We start from the raw sequence: 21105 nt of genomic DNA, 5'->3' as shown, positions 1-21105 counted from the left end.
TATTACATGTTTACTATAAATCAAGCTCTGCGAACCCCTTTGCACAAGGTAACTCTCTCTGTTGGCAGGTGCAGGTACGGAAGCTGGGGCCGCACGTGTTCACCACGTGCTGTGCTTCAGGGGCAGGCAGCTCCTCTGTGGCCACGGCCATGGGGGGTGAAGGTCCTCACAAACAGGTTTCCCAAATCACCCTCTTAAACCCTCCTCCCTCCCCCTAGCATGCTGCTGTGATCATTATGCCAAAATACAGCAAGTGAACTTGGTATCAGAGGTACAAGCAGTGCAGGGATTTCACAGAATCACGGAACGGGTTGGATTGGCAAAGACCTCAAAGATCAAATTCCAACCCCCAGCCTTAGGTAAGGACACCTTCCATTACACCAGTCTGCTCAAAGCCCTACCCAGCCTAGCCTTGAACACTTCCAGGGATGAGGCATCCATAGCTTCCAGTGCCTCACCACTCTCATAGTGAAGAATTTTTTCCTAATATCTAATCCCAACCTCTTCCAGTTTAAAGCCATTGTCCCTTGTCCTGTCACCACATGCCCTTCTATAAAAACATTTACTTCAGCTCTTTTGATTCCAGACCCAAGTACCTTGAGGCCTGGTGATGCCGCCTGGGAGGGGTGGAGGGTCTCTGCCTGTGGCGGGGCTCTGCAGCCAGTGCTCCCCGCTCCCAGCTCTGCTGGGGTGGGCCTGGGTCACTAGGGATGAAAACATGATCCACACAGAGCAGTACTTCTTCCATCCCCACTCTTACCAAAACAGCCCTTGGTATGTTATCTGTTTGGAGAAATCCCCGTATCCAGTCTTAGCCTTGTCAATTCCCCCGTTGCGCAGAGTTCCTGCCCCTCAGGGCCCAGCAGAGCGAAGCCAAAGCCCTGCCCCCCCCCCCCCAGCAGCAGCAGAGCCGCCAAGGGCAGGAGCCCGCCATGTTCCTGCTCAGCCAGCCGCGGGCTGCCAGGCACTGACTTTCCGAGACTCAGGTGCATATATTTTGTTAACTTACACATCCCACACACTCTTGCAACAGCTGCAGATTTGATTTGCTGCGTGGTTTACCAGTTTCTGTGCTGAGCACACACATTTGGCATGTAGGAAATAAAACGCTGCAGGCATGAGCTGCGCAGAGCCACGAGGAGCTCCGACGGCAGCACCGGCCCGACCCCGGCTCCTGCCAGCAAGCACGCACGTGTAACACTCCTCCCTCTGCAACACGCTGCCATACGGGCCCATTCCCATCGATCCGGAATGGGCACTACCCGCGCAGAGAAGCCAAGAAATAACTGCTCCAAAGACAGCCTTGGAATGCAGAATAGACTTTAAAACTTTCTAAGCCCAACCAGCACACCACTCTTTCAATCCACAGGGATGCTTGATGAATTACTTCGATTTTTTTTTTTTTAAAGCCTCCAGTGGTTTTCCTGTTTTAATGGAAGTGAAATTGTGGAATAGTGTAATCAAACATTTGGAATTAGTAGGGGGCAGTAAAAGCTAAAAGAAGTGATTGTTAGTTTTAAACAATTACAAATTTCTAATGACTTTCCCTGCTTCACCCTGAGTTGAGTTCGTGAGTGGAGAGAAATGGTAAAATTTAGCTAATAGTGTTCGAGCTGAAAACTTCACCAGACACACTGAACTTTCAAAACGCAATTTTATGCTCCTATCCTGCAGCTGGTAGAATAAATGGTGTTTAAACCACCCATTGAAATGGGGCATGCAGCATCCCTGCCTCGGTAAGGACCACCAGAGCTCTGCAAGGGCAGTTTGAACAAGCCTGGTTGCCACAAGAACATGAAACACTGCACCAGGAACGCACCTCCCTGATGTTTGTGAAGCTACAAGGGTGATTTGCTGGAGCAGAGGAGGGAGGGGAGCACAGTCACAGGGCTGGAAGCCTGGGGACACATGGCCTGAGCAGAGCTGTCCCTGCCCACAGCCATCAATAAAGTGCCAGGAGGTGTTCAGTGAGTGACCCCTGCTGCAGTGCTGCCACTCCAGCTGCAAGCCTGTTCTGTGGGAAAGGAGGGAAGGAAAATATTGCTTACACCACAGCGTTCCCAAAGCAGGCACTCTGCCATACGGAGTCCTTGACGGGCCCTATGGGCTGGGAAGAGATCAGGGTGAACTTGGGCGATGAAAGAGGAAAGGTAGATGGCAAACTGCAGCAGGGAAGAAAGGATCCTTCAGGAAAAGTAAATCCTTTAAAACAACTGTGGCAATTCTACCAATCTCTACAGGGCTGGACACAGTTAATGAAAGTACAAATAGACATGAAATTAAGACAATACATCTATGTTTTATCTGATACATTAATCCACACAGAAAGACCAAACCTGCTTCCCGTGTGTTCTGGGAAATGCCTATTAGAGCAGAAAACTCTCTCTTATACATGAAATATCAGTGGGTACAAATAGTCTTCAAAAGTTAAATTTGTGGGGGTTTTATGCTTCTTAATGGCCTGAAATGTCACATCTTGGGGTCCCTAAGCACATCACCATGATATTGCTATTGATTCTGCCAAAAGCCACCAGCAGTAAGCCCTTGGCTACAGCATTGTTTTTGTTGACCAGGAACATACCTTTAAAAGTAAACCTCCTTATCACACCTCTTCACACACACAGTCCCTGCCTGCTCTGCACCACACAGGACTCCCACAACAGGCAAACTGGCTACTCCTTAGGTATCTTACAGTGAACTGGTTCTCTTGAGACTGAAGTGGAAACTGCCCTCGGAACTCCTCACGGGACCAGCCCGCCACTAGCCCAAGCAGCCCCTCCAATACCTGCCCTGGGAGCAGCAGCTTCCCCAGCCAACTGCTTCACTCTCCAGATCTATGCCTACAGAGTTAGCCCGAAGGGCAGTGCAGGCACAGCCACGTTCACTGACATCTCCACATCACTTTGGGGCACTGTCTTTGGTAGCTTAGAGCCTGGTAGCAGCCTTTTCCCCGTTCCACTAGTGTTTGCTTAATCCCAGAAACATGACATCAATGTCATGGCTATTAGGCACGGAGGAACACCAAGTGAAGAGGAAGGGTTAGTACTCCTCCTCCCTCACAAAATTCCCTACTTTCTGTATTTTGGAAGAGCAGTGCCTACAATATTTTTTCACCCTTCTCCAGCTGGAGAAACAACATGCCTCCTACCCACTGCCACCATGCTAGTGGCAGTAAAAAGTATGCAGGCAGATTTCATGCTTAGGTTTTCTTTTAAATAGCAAATGTGAGTAGGATGGATAGGTTGCACCTGGAGTATCCTGTGCAGGTTGAAATGCATAAATAATGTGTGCTTAGCTTACGCTAAATCACAATTCTATTTCAAAAAGAGTGCTTTACATTTGCTACATATATCTGCAAGTTTTAAGGAGCTGTACATCTTGAATGCATAAACCCACTAAGGAGAAACATGGGCTGCACATATTTAACACGGCAGTTGTCACAAGTCACCGGTGATAGAAATAACAGAGCTTCTCAGATTATTCTTTAACAAAATTTGGGATTATTCTGGAATAATTTATTAGGTTCAGTAGTTAAAAGAACCTAGTAAAAACAGCTGAAGAGGTAACTATTCAGGCAAATTAATAAACTGAAACATAAAATATATATATTCTATAATGTTTTAAGATGTGGTAAACATTTTAAATTCATTTTCTATTTTCAGGACATTGTAGCAACTTCAAAAAACCCTGTCTACCAAGAACAACTTAGTTTGATTTTTAATTATTGTTATTTTTAGAACAGGGAGGTATCACGAAGTACACACAACCAAATAGAAACAATTCAGGGCCACAGAGTATTTCGGAAACCAGAACAAATTTCAACCGGGACAAGAGAACACATTTCAGTGGGTATTAGTGCAGTAAAAAGGTTACTTCTCTTTCAGCAGCACACATACTCCACTTCTCACTCACCTTTCATTGTGTCTAAAACCCAGCATGAGCCCTTCTCTGTTACTAGCACCTTGCTGACTTCCAAGAGAAACAGGTAGGCTCTGTTTTCTTTTGGATTTGACTTTTAACACAAGATTTGATGGTCCTAATCTTTTCTCAATTATGTAACATCAAAATAACGCCAGGAACAAATACTAGCCACACCAGGGAGACGATACAAAGGAGAATTTCAAGTGTTCCAATACATCTGAAGCCCTAATTTCTCTGCTCTACAATACTGTCCCCACTCCTGCCACCACAAAAAAAGGAGATACTCTTTAAAACAAAATCAACAACTACGTATTGAAGTCATCTGCCCTCCCTCTGTCTCCTCGGTGCAATTAAAGGCATGATGCCAACTTTTCAACAATGAGGCTCATGGCTCTGGCTGAACCATGTCTTACTCTCTCAGAAATGAGCAATGACGCTCAAAGGTGGGGTCTTGAGGGAATGTCTCAGAGCAGGATGTGACCAGTGCTCCCAGTGCCTTACACACAGCGGGTTTAGCCGGTGGCAAGCTGCCTTTTCAAAGTTCATAGCTAGAGAACTTATCACCATGACACAAGAGGCCTGGCACACCAACAAGCCACAAGTAACAACAGCATCTCTCCCAGCCCTGACCCCACTGAACCTATAGCTGAAACCCCCAGTACACGGGCACTCAGAAAAAGTCAGGCTGTTTTAAACACACTAAACATACTGTGAGAAAGGGCAGTTCTATGCCTCACATTAAAAGAACAAACTTCGTTTTATTTTTGCCAACACCTTATTTTTCTGTTACCCAAAGTGACCAGCTCTCCTTCATGGTTAAAAAGTTAAGAGGTAAAAAGGTACTGCCAGCTGTAACCTCATTTCAGCAGAACAACTCACCTATCCAGCACAGTGTGACCTCTTCCTTCAGAGCACTATCTGCTTCACCCTCACCTGGCCTCAAAGCCAGACCTCAGAGGACAACACACAACTACAGGTACTACTGCTCCATCCTCAGTGATTTATTAATTTCAAGGTAAGAGTGAAATACTCTTTCGAAATTATTTGAACAAAAAAGCCTCAGTCTCACAGATAACATCATTTTTCTACATATATTTCCTCTCTCCAGTAAAAATCATTTATGCTGCCATCATTATTATCCTTACTATCATCTTTCAGTGAACGTCCATCTACAAATTCATTAACTTTTTTGAGACAAATCATTGGCATCCTAATCTTCTGATTCCCATGAAAGACTCACTTTCAAGATACAATTGCAGCTGCCCCACACTGCCAGTTACTGTATCATACACGTCTTAAAATTCTGTAATCAGCATCCACCAGGTGCCGTATCGCATTCAGCACACCACAGTCAGTCAATACAGACATCCCCAAACACACCAAGGCTGGTTTTGTCAAATGTTTTATTGAGTGTAGACATCTGGAGTACTGTAAAACATGCATTATCTGTAGATTCAAAAAGGAGCAAGCCACATTGTCCTCACTGTCAAACGTGTCAGGCTTGGCATACATGATGGAGATTAATGAAGTATCATGAGAGTAATATGGTTCCCGAAAAGCTTCTACAATTTGGAGTAGGGTCTTAATCGTTTGAAATGCAAAGCTGTTCACATTTAGTGAACTTGCATGTTTGCTGGAGGTGCCATATTTTAATTCAAAACAAACAAGAATAATTTCACTGGGGGGAAGGGAGGTTCCCTAGGTAGAAACTGTATGCTTTCTGTTTCCAGATATTCCAATTCCAAATAAAAATTCATATGCTTTTTGAAGCAGCACAGTTCATTTCTGAGCAAACAACATCTGATACTCATTTCTTCTTGGGTTGTTGAGGTGTATTAAATTTAAAGAAGATAATATCTCCATCCTCTACTACGTAATTTCTGCCTTGTTGTCTGTATTTTCCAGCAGCCTGTAAATGGAACAGACAAAAGGAAAATGGGTTATTTCATTAGACATTTTATAGTATTTTCAAATGGCAATTATTTAAATACATTTTGTAAAGAAATGGTAATACTTCAGCTTTAGAGTTTGACAGTCACAATACTCCTCAGTTTGACATCACTTGGTTTGACATACATATAAAATATATATGAAAGTAATTTAGCCTCCACTGGATCTGTAGTGCTTAAAGTGCACCTGCATTATATAGTGGTAGAGCCTGGCAAGACAAAGGACACTAAAACAGTTCCTTTTTTTTTTTTCTTTTTTCAATTTGGCTTTCTTTTCCTTCATCTGAAAACCCTGCAGATGGCAAACACTGGTGGCAGGAATGTAAAGCAGCGTTGCTGGAAAGGGCAGTCAGCAGCAGCCCGTGCCATGGCTGCCCAGCTTCCCGGGCGCCGGGCAGGAGGGTCCTGTCCCCACTGACCATGGGGACACCCTGCAAGAGGCACAGCTGCGCCGGGCTCGGGCTTCGAGTGGGGCTCTCTTGTCTGCTTGTGCCCACATAATGAAGGGCTGAGGAGCACAAAATGCAGGCTCAGCTCTACTGTCAGAAATTTCCTTTAGAAGGAATTTGCTTCAGAAGGACAGATAGAAGAGGAGATAGGCTGTGAAACGAGGATACAGGAAAAGGCATATGGACCAAAGACATGAAAAGAAAATTCATTATTAAAATGCTGTACTTGAGGAGAGCAGAAAATAGGCAAGGAATCTATTAAATATCAGTACTTTCTACATTAGAATTTATTATTATATTTTTCTACTGTTATCTCATCATAATTAAACACAGTATTACAGAGGCTGTGGCATCAGGCCTGACAGGCTGGGCGGGAGGTGGTCTGCAGAAGCATTTATCTTGAAAAGTGTCTACAATATGGAAAAGTTGAGAGCTTCTGCTTTAGTTCAATAACCATTCCTGTTTTGAAGTTTTCTCTTGCAGGAGAAAGTGCTTCCATGCAAGACCTCACTGTGCCATTATTCTCAATGACACTATCACAGTGGTGGCATGCTAAGATCCCATTACAGGAAAGCTGTTAACTAATGACCTTAGTTGCTGTAGAACAGATCAGATTAATGGTACACAGTTAACTTGGACACCTTTCTTTCACAAAACCCACTCTGAAAAGCAACACATTTCCCCATATTGCTGCCTAGAAATTTAGAGGCTTGATAACCTTGTGGCTGTCATTCCTTATTTAAATGTTGTTCCCAGTGATGCTAGCCTATGGAAAACTGCAGCTAAGATAGCCCCAACAATAAATATATACTGAAATAGTAATTGACCTTACCCCATGCGACATTATTGATACATAAAAAATAGTACTTTGCAAATGCTTTCCTATTTCTTTCCCCTGGAAATCTGTTTAGACTGTAAAATTTTTCCTTTCAAGTTCTTTCCTTTGAAGATCCTAATAATGCTTAAAGTCAAGAGTAATTAGACTAATTGATGGCATAAATACTAATAAAACAGTGCTGTAAAAATCATCAGAAAACGTAAGCTGCAGGCACAGGTACAGAAACATTTTACAGCTGAATACATTTATTACTCACAAATATTTGTAGAAAAAACTGTCCTCCACAAAGTAACACAACAGATTTTTTTAGCACAGTAGTGTGCACTATCAATGTGGCATAGATTTCTTTAATTAAATACATTTTGATACACTAATGTAAGTTTATGTATTTTTGTTACCAGTTTACAGTTAATTAAAAGTGACAGTGTTCCTTTAAATTCTCTAGAGACCATTTAATCCATTTCCATTGCTATCAGAAACACTGGTTGAAAAAATCAATACCCATTTGTGAATCTTGAGTATGTATTAAACAAGACACGTCTAACCAGTTCATTTGCACTTGAAAGCAGCCATCTGTAGAAGCCAGCTTTGCCTAAGCAGATATGATTGCTAATAATGTGATATCCCTGTAGACTACAAAGCCCACACAGAGCTATTCAGTGTATAGTTCACAGCACTGGCATTAAATTAGTTATGCTGTACTGGTGTTAAACACACACAAAATCAAACTTAAAAATCGATCAACTTGATAACATACAAAGCAAGCAACTCCCATTACCACTTTTATTTAAGATGACTCCTAAAAGTGCCTAAATTTAATTTTAAAATTTACCAGCAATATAAAAGTAATTAGTATTGTCTACAGCATGAAACACTGTATTAAATGCAAATTAGAAAAGACCAGAGGAATATGACACTTTATTCCAAGAACAAGGTTTTTTCCTAACCTTGATTTTAAAACTGAGTAACAAATGAAAATCTGCTTGTTTTACAGATACTTCATAAACAATAAAAATTTAATCATTAAATATGATTTGAGCATGGAAGCTTGATTTTTAGAATTTCACATTGTGAAAAGCAAATAAAAATATAAAGCAAAATACTGATTAATTTAATAGGTGTTAACTGATGCAGCCTCTCAAGGAAAACACTCATATTTGAGCATCAAAAACTGATGGTGGCAAAATTTGAATCTCAGTTATGTGAAGTGGTTTCTGACTGCAGAATATTAGATTTATTTATAGCTGTGGTTTCCCTTTACAACTACAACTCTACTTCCCTTTTCACAAAGCAGTTCACATGCCGCAACGAACCAATTATACAGGATTTTTTCCCCTCACTTCCTGGGGTTCAAACAAACCTATTAAAGTCCCGCTGCTCAGTATGATCTTCCTTAGTGATACCACTGAGAATAGGCTGAATTTGAAATCATAGTTTTGCATACCTTTCAAGCTATCAAATAGCAAACAATAAAGCTGAACCTTTTAAATTCTTTAACACATTATTGTGTGTAGGAACCTTCAAATACTGAGATTGAGTAAATCAAACTAATGTGCTTTGTAATTGCAATTTAATAAAATACAAATCTTAAGAAAACGTCAAAAATGCCAAATGAGAAATCAAATGTGTACGAAATAAAGGTAAGTTTCTCTCCTTAAAGAAGGAGGAAATAATGCATTAGCAATGCAGAGAAGAGCAGCTTTCCTTATGACATTTTTTGCCATGTACAAGTTCATTTCATACTTAATAACATTCAAATCAGATATAATTTGTCAGTTCTAAAAGGGCACAACTTTGGGCACCCGAGCAGTCTCTGCCCTCTAGTGTTGAGAAAGCAGATGAAACTCTTCTCAATACAAGTGTCACCACAAAGAAACATACGCTCAAGGAAAAAAGTTTTCCATTAAATATCTTCACTATCTATTCAGCACATAGTAGCCACCCTGAATGATCAAAGTAAGGCATAGCATTTTTGAGTAAGACATCAAAGGGCAATTGAATGAAACACTGAAACAGTAATTTTTAAGGTCCTAATTATGCTTATCAGAGCCTAGAAATGGAACCCACTAATCCTGAAAAAAAGGGTACAATTTTATAATATAGTATTTTCTTAACCATTTGCATCTGACATTTATAATACCTTTATTCCAAACTCAAAACAAGAGGACACATTTTTAGAAGAAACAGATTTTCAATGTTTCTTGTTTCCTTTTAGAAGCAATTCAAAAAATCTCTCTCATCTTAAAAATCTGATTTTTCAAAAACAAGTTAGTTTTAAAGCATATTAAATTCTGAACACTAATACGTAAACAGAGAGAAAAACACCCCAACACGTTAGCATAACATTTGGTCTTAGTGCTGACATGTAGTCCATGCACTGTTATATCTTGGATACTGAAATAGTTGCATTCCTGTCCAGTAAGTTGTTGCATTTGAACTCTTTCTTAAGTAAAAGATGAAAATGGATTTTGGTCTATTGCTAGAGGTGACTGAAGATACACTTAGCATTAAGAACTTTCCAGTGAAAAATCAGATTTGAAATGGAAAAATGGTACATATGGAGGGAGAAGAAAAAGATGGGGAGCTCACCTTGACAGCAGCCTCTGAACCTCCTTCTTTAAAATCTTCATATTTCATTACTTCAGCCATAATGAATCCCTTTTCAAAATCTGTGTGAATCTTCCCTGCTGCCTGAGGAGCCTTCGTCCCTTTCTGTCAAAGGAAAGACCAGAAGAAAATTAATTGCATTTAAGAAGATTGATTGCAGGGAAGAGGTTTCTCCTTTTTTATATGCTTTCAGGATCTGCTGAAACTTTGTTTCATATCAGCTAAAATGTCACACATGCAGCTGGGCAATCCTCAATACCAGGACACAGACAGTGCCTTCGTCACAGATAAACCAACCGACATTAAAGAACAGCAGCTTTGTTTTTCCTAATAGGTATCAACAGCAGTATTGATTTTAGAAGCTATGACTGTGTTTTGTTGTGAGATTCGCTTCGACCCCTAGCTTTCTACACAGAAAGTGAGGAAGATAACGGTATTTAAATAACTTTGAAATCTGAATTACTCAAGAGTTTCGCTTACATCCAAATAATTTCAATTAAATGATAACATTCATGGCAAACAACGTTTGCAGTGAGAAATGACATATGGATGTCAAGCTGTACACATTAGCTTATTTTTATTTCAGAATAATTTTAGTAAGTTTGATATAGAACAAACTGAGTATTCTTACCCAAACATCAACAACTGAATCGCTAAAAAATAAAAAATGACAGACAACTATACGAAAATTTAAGTTTATGCAATAGAGGAGAATGCATTATAGCTGCATGCTTTAAATTACAAGGACATACATTCTGTGCACATACAACCATGGAGAGAAATTTGAGCAATAATGGTGACCTAAAGGCTGCTTAATAAAGCATGTTAAAGTGCTAAGGAGTCTGACACTGTAAAGCACAGTTTTTACAATAAAAGATGTATTGGGTTAATATGGCTACTCACTGATGCTTACCTGACTAAATATCTTTGCACATTAAATCAAAGATACTCACAATCAGTCTTAAGATAAACCAGCTTTCAAATTCTCTAATAAAGAAAGAGCAAGCACTTCTACTGAAAACAGTGGAATTTCACAATGTGCTTTTAAAAACTATAGCAAGAATCAGAACAACAAAACTCCTGCTTTTATATTGTTCTGGTTGCTATTTCAGGGACTTTAGCAAGCAGTTATCATGTAAACAGAGATGAGGGGAAAAAACTATAAAAAAAAACCCATGCATGCTTATAAGAAAATAAGTTTAATGTGCTAAAACATACACAAACATCTGTAGCAGTACTATTAAAAATATAAATTTACAGGAAATTATGTTGATTAATGAAAACAAATTAATTCCAGTGAATGAAATTAAATACAGCACTGAAACTCATTGCACAGCCCTAATACACTGATGCAAAAAACAGAAGCTCAAAGACTGAACTGCACCTCCAAAAGTTGACATTGTTGTAATTTTTAAGTGTTTGCAACTGTACACATTCCAAAATATTTTTTCAGTATCAATCTTTATATTACAACATATTTACATTCAAGGGCAAACCACTACAGCTCAGCTCTTACTGTCCTCTGGGAATAAATTAGTTGATCTCTATAGCTATAACCATTTTACATCAACATTTAAAATACATAATAGCGTTTTAGGCATTACCTAAGTTCCCAGATAAACATATAAAACCACCAAAATAAACTAGGTCTAAATACTGAAGCCAGTAAAAGACCTGAATTACTGCACACTGATTTTAGGATTTTGAGCCCAACTGTGTATCCACGAGGAATATAATGACGTTATATTGCTTTTATTGCTGAAAATGTAATCCCAGCAAAGCACAGGAGGAATGAACCATCCGCAACCCAAACAAACTTAGTGAATACAAAATGAAAAGCAACATCAATTTCACTGCAGACAAACCCAGTCACACAGATTAAGCAAGCACAATACTGGTACGTCTTATCTCTGACCACAGGAGGAGGGTAGACAGATTCTACAGGATGAAGAAATTCAGACTATGTAATAGGCAGAATCAATTGTTACCTGCCTCAATCAATGCAGCTCCACTTTCACTGTTCAGCAGCTCACAAATAATTAAAGTTATCCTGGACAAAAACCTCATCTGTAATGACTAGCTAACCGCCACCATGACAAACTTCAAAGTCAGTGATATCAATCTGAATTCAATAGTGTGGAACTGGATATAGCTGATGAATAAGTATGAATCTTACCCTGATGGTCCATGCACGCACTTCATCTGGGCCTGCAGTGAAAAAGTATTCTAGTTGGAGTGCTGCATATCCAGCCTTAATGATCTTTGCTAAAGCACTGAAAAAAAAAAAGGGGGAAGGAATCCAATTCATTCAGCATATACACATAAAACAGCTAAATGTGCCAAGTAATCAATTTACGTGGAAAGACATCATATATTTTGAAGATCCTAGGTCTACTTTTAAACAGAGCTATAATTGCAGTAGCCTTTTACTTTGAACTCTCCTCAGAAGAACTACTTTTTTACTGCAGAATCGTAAAGATAGTATTTTGATTTGTTTATTTGGCAGGCTACAGAAACATGGGATAAATATAAATCACCCTATGAGGCAGCACTCTTGGTCCCAGGCAATTTTCAGGACTCCAGGTCATGAAAGCATATCTGTTTGACTGAAATTCAATATTGAAACAATTTATTATAGTTCTTCAGAAAATTATGACAAAATTTTCTCCAGTGTCCTTATTCCCCATGGATGACGAAACAGTTTTGGTGATCATTCCTTCTCAAAAATATACATAACTAATACCTATGTTATAATTAAAACACTGTACAGAGATGACAGATGACAGTTAAAAACTTAATTTAAAATAAATCTTTTCACTCTGTCTCATGGTAAAGAAAGGAGAAGATTCTCTCTTTATAATGGTAATTACTCTGTCATTTATTATTCTATCAGCGCAAGCAATTAAATTACTGCAAGGAAATAGTTGATAATAAAGTGTAGGGAAAATGAATGCTAATTAACCTTTGTGTCATGTTCTCTTCCAGATACTTCTGTTTCTCCTCAGCACTCATATCTTGCAACTTGAGTTCCAAGGCCCCACTAAAAGGAATGACCAAAGCACCCGGGTCGTGCTTGTCCACCCACTCTTTAATTTTTATCAACCTGTAGACAACAAAGGGCACAACATTATCTTGTAGTGCATGCATGGCTGTACCACATTCATTATTATCAAGTAGCACATACATATTCATAAGAATTGCACGGATTTATGATGCCATCTTTTTGTGTATTGCTTTCCAAGGTCAAGGCATTAACAGGCAGCAATTGCTTCAGGTGTACTCCATTAACATTTCACTGTTTCTTGGTTTCTGTTTGGCATTTAATCTATCAGAAATAGGCATAATTTGGGACAATAACTAGGTGTTTGGTAGAGGTTAAGTACTTGCAATCTAAAAAGTGAATAAAACTTTCTGCGAGAAAAATGTACTTCCAAGAATGATGTTTATCAAATGCAGTAAAACTGAGGGCTTTCAGTTTTTCCTGACTTTTTTTTAAATTTAAAAAAAAAGGCATTTCAGGAGGTGAGGCTGCTGATGTCAGAGAAAGAGAAGAACACCACACTCCTATACAGTAAGCTGCACCTGCTTTTTCTGGCTACTGATCTTGGAGTATGCCATAGCTGATCAATACACGCCCATGTTTCTACTAGTTTTTCCCACCTTTCTACTGTTGTCCCAGGACAAAGCTTTTGGACACTATAGTATGATTATTTTTAAATAAAGAAAAAAATTCCCTATTCCTCTTCATCTTCAATAACTGGCAGCATTCACAATAGTTTGTTGTTCATAATTTTTTTTTAGTTGAATGAAACAACAAATTTAGAGCTACAAATGTATGGTGTTAGTTCTTGAATGTTCATTATCCTACTCTAAAGTTAACAAAATTGGCAGCCTCCTGGCAGCCAGGAGGGCCAAGCGTGTCCTGGGGGCATCAGGCACAGCATCACCAGCCGGGCAAGGGAGGGATTGTCCTGCTCTGCTCTGCACTGGGGCAGCCTCACCTCGAGTGCTGGGGGCACTTTTGGGTACCACAGTGTAAGAAGGTTATAAAGCCCTTAGAGAGGGTCCAAAGGAGATCAACAGAGCTGGTGAAGGGCCTTGAGGGGGAGCCGTATGAGGAGCGGCTGAGGCCGCTTGGTCTTTCAGCCTGGAGAAGAGGAGACCGAGGGGAGACCTCACTGCAGTTACAGCTTCCTTGTGAGGGGAAGAGGAGGAGCAGCACTGATCTCTTCTCTGTGGTGACCAGTGACAGGACCCGAGGGAATGGCCTGAAGTTGTGTCAGAGGAGGTTTAGGTTGGGTGTTAGAAAGTTTCTTCACCCAGATGGACAGTGCTCTCAGGCACATGGTGTGACTCTTGCGGATGTTTTGTGCAGGGTCAGAAGCTGGACTCAGTGGTCCTTGTGGGTCCCTTCCAACTCAAAATATCCTGTGATTCTGTGAAAAATTTACAGCAATGGATGGTGTTTAAAAAATCTTTAAACATAAGCATCATATTCATGACTGCAAGTATTTATTTTAAGGGAACATTTATAAATCACCTGCAAGGAGTTCACTACTGTTAATAGGACACTTTCTGAACAGGTATGAATGGTAAGAATGACAGCTCTATGCTCAGCAAACACAAGTGCCACGGGAATACCTCCTGTACACGAATAATCAAATTACAAAACATACTACTTTGGGTGCCAGCGATGTTTCAGACCTGAAGCACCCACCATACAGCACAGGGCTTTATGCTTGCTGAGTTCTTTTTCTTAGTCCTGCTAATCTGCAAGATTTAGACTAAGGTTTTAACTGCTATTATACTAAAGTGCTTTGAAACTGTGGCCTGCAAGCCTTTAAATAACCAATGCAAATGTCACTTCAGAAAAAAATGAACTGAACCACAAGTTCATCAACACACATTTGTCAAAGAAAATAGCAGGGGATCAGAGCTATTATGAGATTAAGTGCATGGCCGACTGAGTAGGGTTTTAGATGGGACAAAGAATATAGAAGTTCACTCAACAGTTTTCACACGTTTGTTATATAATGCTGGTCTTCTATCATTTACTTATGTAAATACCCGGCCAGTGTTTTTCAATCCTCATTATACTAATCTTTTTTTACCTCCAGTTATCCAGTGAAAACATAGTCTGGTATCCAGGACTGATACTGAAATACTACAGCCTTCAGAAACATCTGAACTGAAAATCACAATTAAGGTGTGTTTCTCAATGTGACATGTGACATTTAACAGCACTTCTAAGACTGACATTTGTAGTTAACTAATTTATTTTGGCTAACAAATTGGATATGGAAGTTCAGAGCTTATAAATGCCAACATTTTACAGAAAATACATCTCAAAATGAATCTACAAGTTGTAAGTGTACTTCAACATATGTGTGTACATCCTTTATAGATGGTTTTTAAAGGAATTATCTAACGCTGGTCTCTAGACTAATTAAATAATGTGACAAGTGAAGAAAGATAGAATGAAATGTGTAAACTTGAAAAAGTAAAATGAGCACGAAAATAATGTCAAAAATTGGATTCAAATTCTGTTTGGTAAATATGGTCATCATAACTAATAAACTAAGAACTATTGTGGAACAACAAGATAAGAAATAATTACTTTGGCTAAAACACCAATTCAGAATAATAATAGTCTTAGACTGTCATTTTAACAGCTTTTCTATTGAGTCCTTAGAGGGATTATTTGCATTCCTCAGGTATTCTATTGTACGATTCAGATGAATAAAGACTTACAAATCATTCCTCTACCGCCAGTGTGAGACTTTGATCCAGTGAATACACCATTGTACCTTAACTATAATTGGCAAAAAACCTGACAGTGTAGAGCATCACAAGCTTAATAACAAAGGAGAAAATCTCAAAGTGTTGACAGACGATCTTCATAATGCAGGAGCAGAGCTGGTACATTTTAGCAGTAAATGAGCACTGAGGTCTAAAGGTCTCTGAAGTGACTGACATCAGACCTGCTACAGCCTCAGTAAAGGAATAAGGTACTGCATCCTACTCTGTACAGTCAGGTTCTCTGCCCGAATCTTTTACTTCTGTGACTTTCAATGTCACAGGAATTACTAAAAAGCACCAAGGAATTCCCCTAAATGTGATCAAAATAAAGAAAAATCAACAAAAAAGTAAACAAATATAAATATTGATATATTTCAAAATTACATTTTCCCCAAAGCAGAATGCTTAATTAATAATCAATAGTGGACGTTTGCTTTCCTGTTAGGGATAACCAAGTGTGCCAAACAGAACAAAATGGTCTTAACAAATAGTAACAATTATTGTCAAAGTCTGTTTTATTTGAGCACATAATTTTTCCAAAGAAAATTATTTATGTCTGTAAAAGGACAGCATTAGTACACTCACTTTGGGCCTTTGTTAAGATAAGCAAATCCTGGAGTATCTCTCCGTTATTTCATGCTATACTTGAAAATGAATAATGAAGAGTATTGGATTTTATGCTTAAAGACTTTTGACACTTAAAAAACTCCACTGCACACTAACATGTAACAAAATGAAAAGTAAAAAACTATCAAAAAGTAGAACTGACAGCACCAATGACCATGATTAACCGCTGAAACTACTTTAAGAAACAAGAAACTGCTCAAGATGAAAACCCTTCTTAACAAAGTAAACTGAAAACCAAGTGAAACAGCGTAACAGCACAGGATTTCTTCAACATCCAACAGACTTTCCTGAGGTGGCTTGGTTCCTCCCTTCTGCATGCAGAAGAGTGTGCCAACAGCAACTACAGATGGTTCCTGAATTCAAAGCTGATTGATGCCAAAAACCAGACAAAATATATTTTCTGGAAAAAAATACAGACCCAAGAGACAGCAAGACATCCATTCATTCTGTGACAGCAAGCAGAAAAGCATATTACAACTGTGTAAAAGCCTGACACAAGAACAAAACCAAGGCAAGTGCAAAACCAGATCTCATAAACTTGCAAGTGAAGGCAGCACTCAAAATTCTGATGAGGGAAAACACTGAAGAGGAATTCAGATGCTCATTTCCACCTAACACTGTGACTGTTGTTTGATAAGGACTCAAGGAATATCAGCAGCATTATCAGCCTATCTAATAAACCACAGGTGCCAGTGACTTCAAGTGCAGATGGATCAGGACAACTACCAGAGCTAACTCCTAATCCTAAATCAGGATGCAGAAGACCTTGGAGAAAGGTTTAAAAATGAGGGCACTCACTGAGAAGGCCAATAAGCAAAGAGCACCAGAAAGGGGAGCTGTGCAGAAGGGAGAGCCTTCACTTTAAAATGGTGATGCTTACTGAGGCAGAAGAAACCAAAACCTGCAGCCAACCAAAATAAAAAGGTATAAAAGTTGCAGAATGTACATTACCTACAAATCAATATTTGAGAGAGTTTCACATGAGAGATCCAGCTGGGAACAAGGACAGAGTTCAGATGGAAATCTGAAGTAGTGATGGAAGAGAGAAGCTGCAGAGAAAACTTAAGCTCAGTGGACACTTGTAAGACAAGATGATCTGAAAAACTGACCCCTGAGAAGAAAGGTGATTTGTCAAAGTATGCTTTTGTACAAGCAAGACCAAAAAAACCATCTAACTCATAGAAGAGAAACAATTGTTTTACTGTTCTACACCTGAACTATGAAGAGAAAATGGCAGAAACAAAAGAGCATGGCAGGGAAAAAGAAAACACCAGGCAGCACAAGAAGGAAAGAAACAAATGTAGATAAGATCAAACTAAATGATCAAAATACACAAAAGACTGAAAAAATCCACAGATAGGAATGAGAACAAGAGGACTTAGAAATTCCAACAGGCTCTTCTTGTTGGCAGTTCTGAGCAATCCTGATTTTTAAAACCTAAACTCAATTTGTTTAGTGTTTGCTCCCTACTGTTGAGAAGTTTTCCATAGGTGTAGCCTAAGCTACCTTTCTTTTAGTTAAACTGAGCCTATAGGCTGTGGACCCGGAATAAATGCTCCCTATTTATATCTTAAAAATTTTAGGCAGTTTTTATTTTGAGCTTTTCCACACATTACCTCTAACTTTGAACCTTTTTTTTTGGACTCTCTTCAATTGGTCTAAAAGCTTCTGAAAGCACACGGTATCTGATGCACTTCTCAGAGCTTTCAATAACGTCTTATAAAAAACACCTAGAGGATTAACTCATTTTTCAGGTGATTTTCCTTTTTATTAAACCCAGTCTAGCATTTGCTTTTTTGTGACAGCACTGCAACATTATCTCATGCTCAGGTTATAACTTATTGCATGACCCTGTTTGACTAGCTATTCTTAATACTATGTTTGCATAGTTGATTATTCCCGTATAAAATCCTTCTCAGGCGTTGCACTGTGGCTATTTTTCCCTAATGATTCCTTCTATTTCTTGAGATGCTCCTAAATTCTAATTTTTTTCTACACATATATGGACATCTCCTAGATTGAGAGGTATCTACAGATTTAACAAGAGTGCTCACCATCCAGCTCATTAATGGAAATATGTAACAGTATTCAACCAGTAGCTGCTTCTGCAGCTCTCATAATGAGATATCCTTTGTTTGGAAAGTGTACCACTGATAACCATGCTATGTGTATCATCTTCCAACCAGTCTTGCACATTCAACTTCCAGTAGTTTCCATCTAGCCAATATTTCCTATCTTGTTTTTGAGAATGTTGTAAGGCACTGAAGCCTTTAAAGGCTTAATAAAAATCCCAATATGCAGTGTATTTTTTTACTACATGCAATTAAATTTACCACAAACAAAATATTAGACTCATCTGACTATCTAGACAAGTAATGAACAATCAACATGAATTTGTGAAGACAACTGGGTTGCTTTTAGGGGATTAAGAAATTGAATTGTTCCAACATTTTTCTTGAAATTGAAAGCAAATACATCAACTCAAAAATACCTTGTTTCTTCTCTCTTCTTTGTGGATTTCTTTTTTCTTTTGAAACCTCATCCATTATCCACAAATTATCTAAAATGATGATGAGTTGGGCAACAATTGTTTCTTTTGCCAAGTCCCAAAACTGTGAGGACCACTAGGTTTAGTTGATTTCGTAGGATGGGAGAAGATCTAATCTACCTAAGCACCAGTACTGCATGGCACAGTGCCTAGGTGATGTCCTTCCCTTCCGTTCTGGTAGCGTGCACAGACTCCATGGAGATCAGGTCCCACTGTTCTCAGTGCTGCACACAGATGAGGATAATATGTATACGTATGCTTATAGAGATCAGAAAGAGTCACAGCTTCAGTAAGCTTTCGTTTCAAATTTCTATAATTAACAAAGGATGGAATGGTAAAAATAACAGAACGAGTGTATATAATGACTGTATCACAGAAATGGTCTGTGACAAAAGTGAAGAAGGGGAAGTGGAAAGCACAGGTGGTTCTCACTCCGCTGTATTGGAGCACTGTGCTCTAACTCTTTATTGCTACCTGCCTTTCTCTGAGCATCCCTTTCTTCTTGCATTACATAAGGAGAAAGGATGACAAAACAGGAAAACATTACGGAGTAAAAAGGCACCTTCTTCCTCACCATGATAAGTTTTTTATGAAGATGACAAATCTACAGAAGGTTTGGGAGTACCTATTACAGACCTTGGCAATCACATCTTAAATCATCAGTGATGCTTATGAGTTTATTTTTTTATTCCCCGTTCCCAGCTGGCCAGATGAAACACAGCAATCCTTCGATTTCAAAAGGCCTTTTCCCAGCCCTCACCTGCAAACGCTTTCTATAACTGGTTCAGAACAAAAGCACTGCCTCCACACACTGGGCTGCTCTCCGGCCAAGAGCCTCCTCTGAGCCCCTCAGGACAAGAGCTTCAGGAACTCAGCACTGCCATTTGTCCTGCACATCCTGAATGCTTTAAGCTCCTCAATACTTCCCACAGTCCGATGTCTGTACCACCTCCAGTGTTTAGTCACTACATCCAGCTGAACCTTACAAGAGGCCCTCGTAGAGAACCCATCTCACACGTTAGATACCACTCCCATCTCCTAGCACAGATTGACTTGAGCCTTGAAACAGGAAGTGGAACAGTCTTTAAAATTCTTTGCCTTTTGGGGACTTGCCACACATCCAGCGATCTCAGGAATCTTATGACAGAATGGGTATATAAATATTTCATTCTACCAGATCCAGATTACACATTTTTTAACTTCATTGTAATTTCAATTTACACTGTATCAAAAAAGAATCATAGAGGTTCCTGATCAACACTGTCATTTGACATTTATTATAGATGGGTTTATAACTCCCTAACATTCTTCTTTGAAATGTAAGTAATCCCAGGTTCTCTGCCTCATGTGTGTCAAAGCAAGTTCGCCCAGAGCCTTGATCTCTATCATGGCCATTATTTTAAATCCCCAATAATTCTGCAAAATCATTTGTTAGACAGGGTGACTAGTATTGCACTTACTATTTTATTCATGTTGCATCCCAGATTTTAAAGAAACGTTTTCAGAACCTGGACATGAGCTTCTCAGCCCATTCCCTACCCGTCCAGATGTTACACTTGCCTTTCTGCTATCAGCTGCATGTGGAGCAGGGCCCCTACCAGCACTCGCTGTAGGCATATTCAAGCTGTTCACCACCAAAAATAATCCAGTAAACAAGCGGCTTTCAGAGGGAGAGTTTAGTTTTCATAGCCCCCCTCTCCTGCCATTGTCTTTTAAAATGGACCAGTTCACTTCCCCACATATTTGTAGAACTGGCTGTGCCAATATAACAGAAGGGTGCTGCAGGAACAGGTGAAGACTACCAAGGACACCCTACAAGGGCGTCTTAAGTTAGCCTACCACCCAAAAAAACACCAATGCCATGGAGCCAAGTTCAATCAGCAATTTTGTTATTTATTATTGAAGAATTCATATAAATAGCAGGACTCCTGAGTAGAAATTATCCCATATGAGATCACTTATAAATTGATTCTTCTAGGCAGAAAACACTGGTTGACAGGGGAATTAAAAAATCAAGGCAATATTCCGAAAATCCCTATCAAAGCACTTTGTGCCCTCAAGACATAGTTCTGTTAACAAACTAACATAATATGGTAGTAGCAGAGGGTTCTCAGCTTACCTGGTCTAGAGAACTACCCAGAGACAGTAGCTGTTTAATGGTATGCTAAAAACACATCAGGACACAATACTTACAACTCTATACGTATGACCAACCACTTTTTGAACATATTTCATATAAAGACTTGGCTTAACTGACATGAAACTTTTTTGGTTTGCAAGATGTGGTAACGGTGAAAGAAATAATACCACAGAACATGACCTGTAAATCAAGTACAGACAGTAGTTAATGGACAAAATATTTCTGTA

At 39.3% G+C, this 21105-nt stretch overlaps 1 protein-coding gene across 1 annotated transcript in view; it reads right to left on the bottom strand.

Annotated features, from left to right (window-relative positions):
• Positions 1-5307: 5307 nt before the first annotated feature.
• OLA1 (Obg like ATPase 1) overlaps positions 5308-21105 on the bottom strand; it is a 98384-nt gene continuing 82586 nt past the window's right edge. Inside the window, exons 8-11 of the mRNA XM_048309513.1 lie at positions 12727-12867; positions 11941-12037; positions 9747-9869; positions 5308-5830 (exon numbers count right to left, since the gene is read on the bottom strand). Of these exons, the coding sequence (XP_048165470.1) occupies positions 5729-5830; positions 9747-9869; positions 11941-12037; positions 12727-12867 (463 nt within the window). The 3' untranslated portion in view covers positions 5308-5728. The remainder of the gene's footprint in view (positions 5831-9746; positions 9870-11940; positions 12038-12726; positions 12868-21105) is intronic.

Source organism: Corvus hawaiiensis, chromosome 7 (genome assembly GCF_020740725.1).
Source record: "Corvus hawaiiensis isolate bCorHaw1 chromosome 7, bCorHaw1.pri.cur, whole genome shotgun sequence".
NCBI lineage: Eukaryota > Metazoa > Chordata > Aves > Passeriformes > Corvidae > Corvus > Corvus hawaiiensis.
The sequence above is the reverse complement of the archived record's forward strand: the minus strand, read 5'-3'. Positions and strand labels throughout refer to the sequence as shown.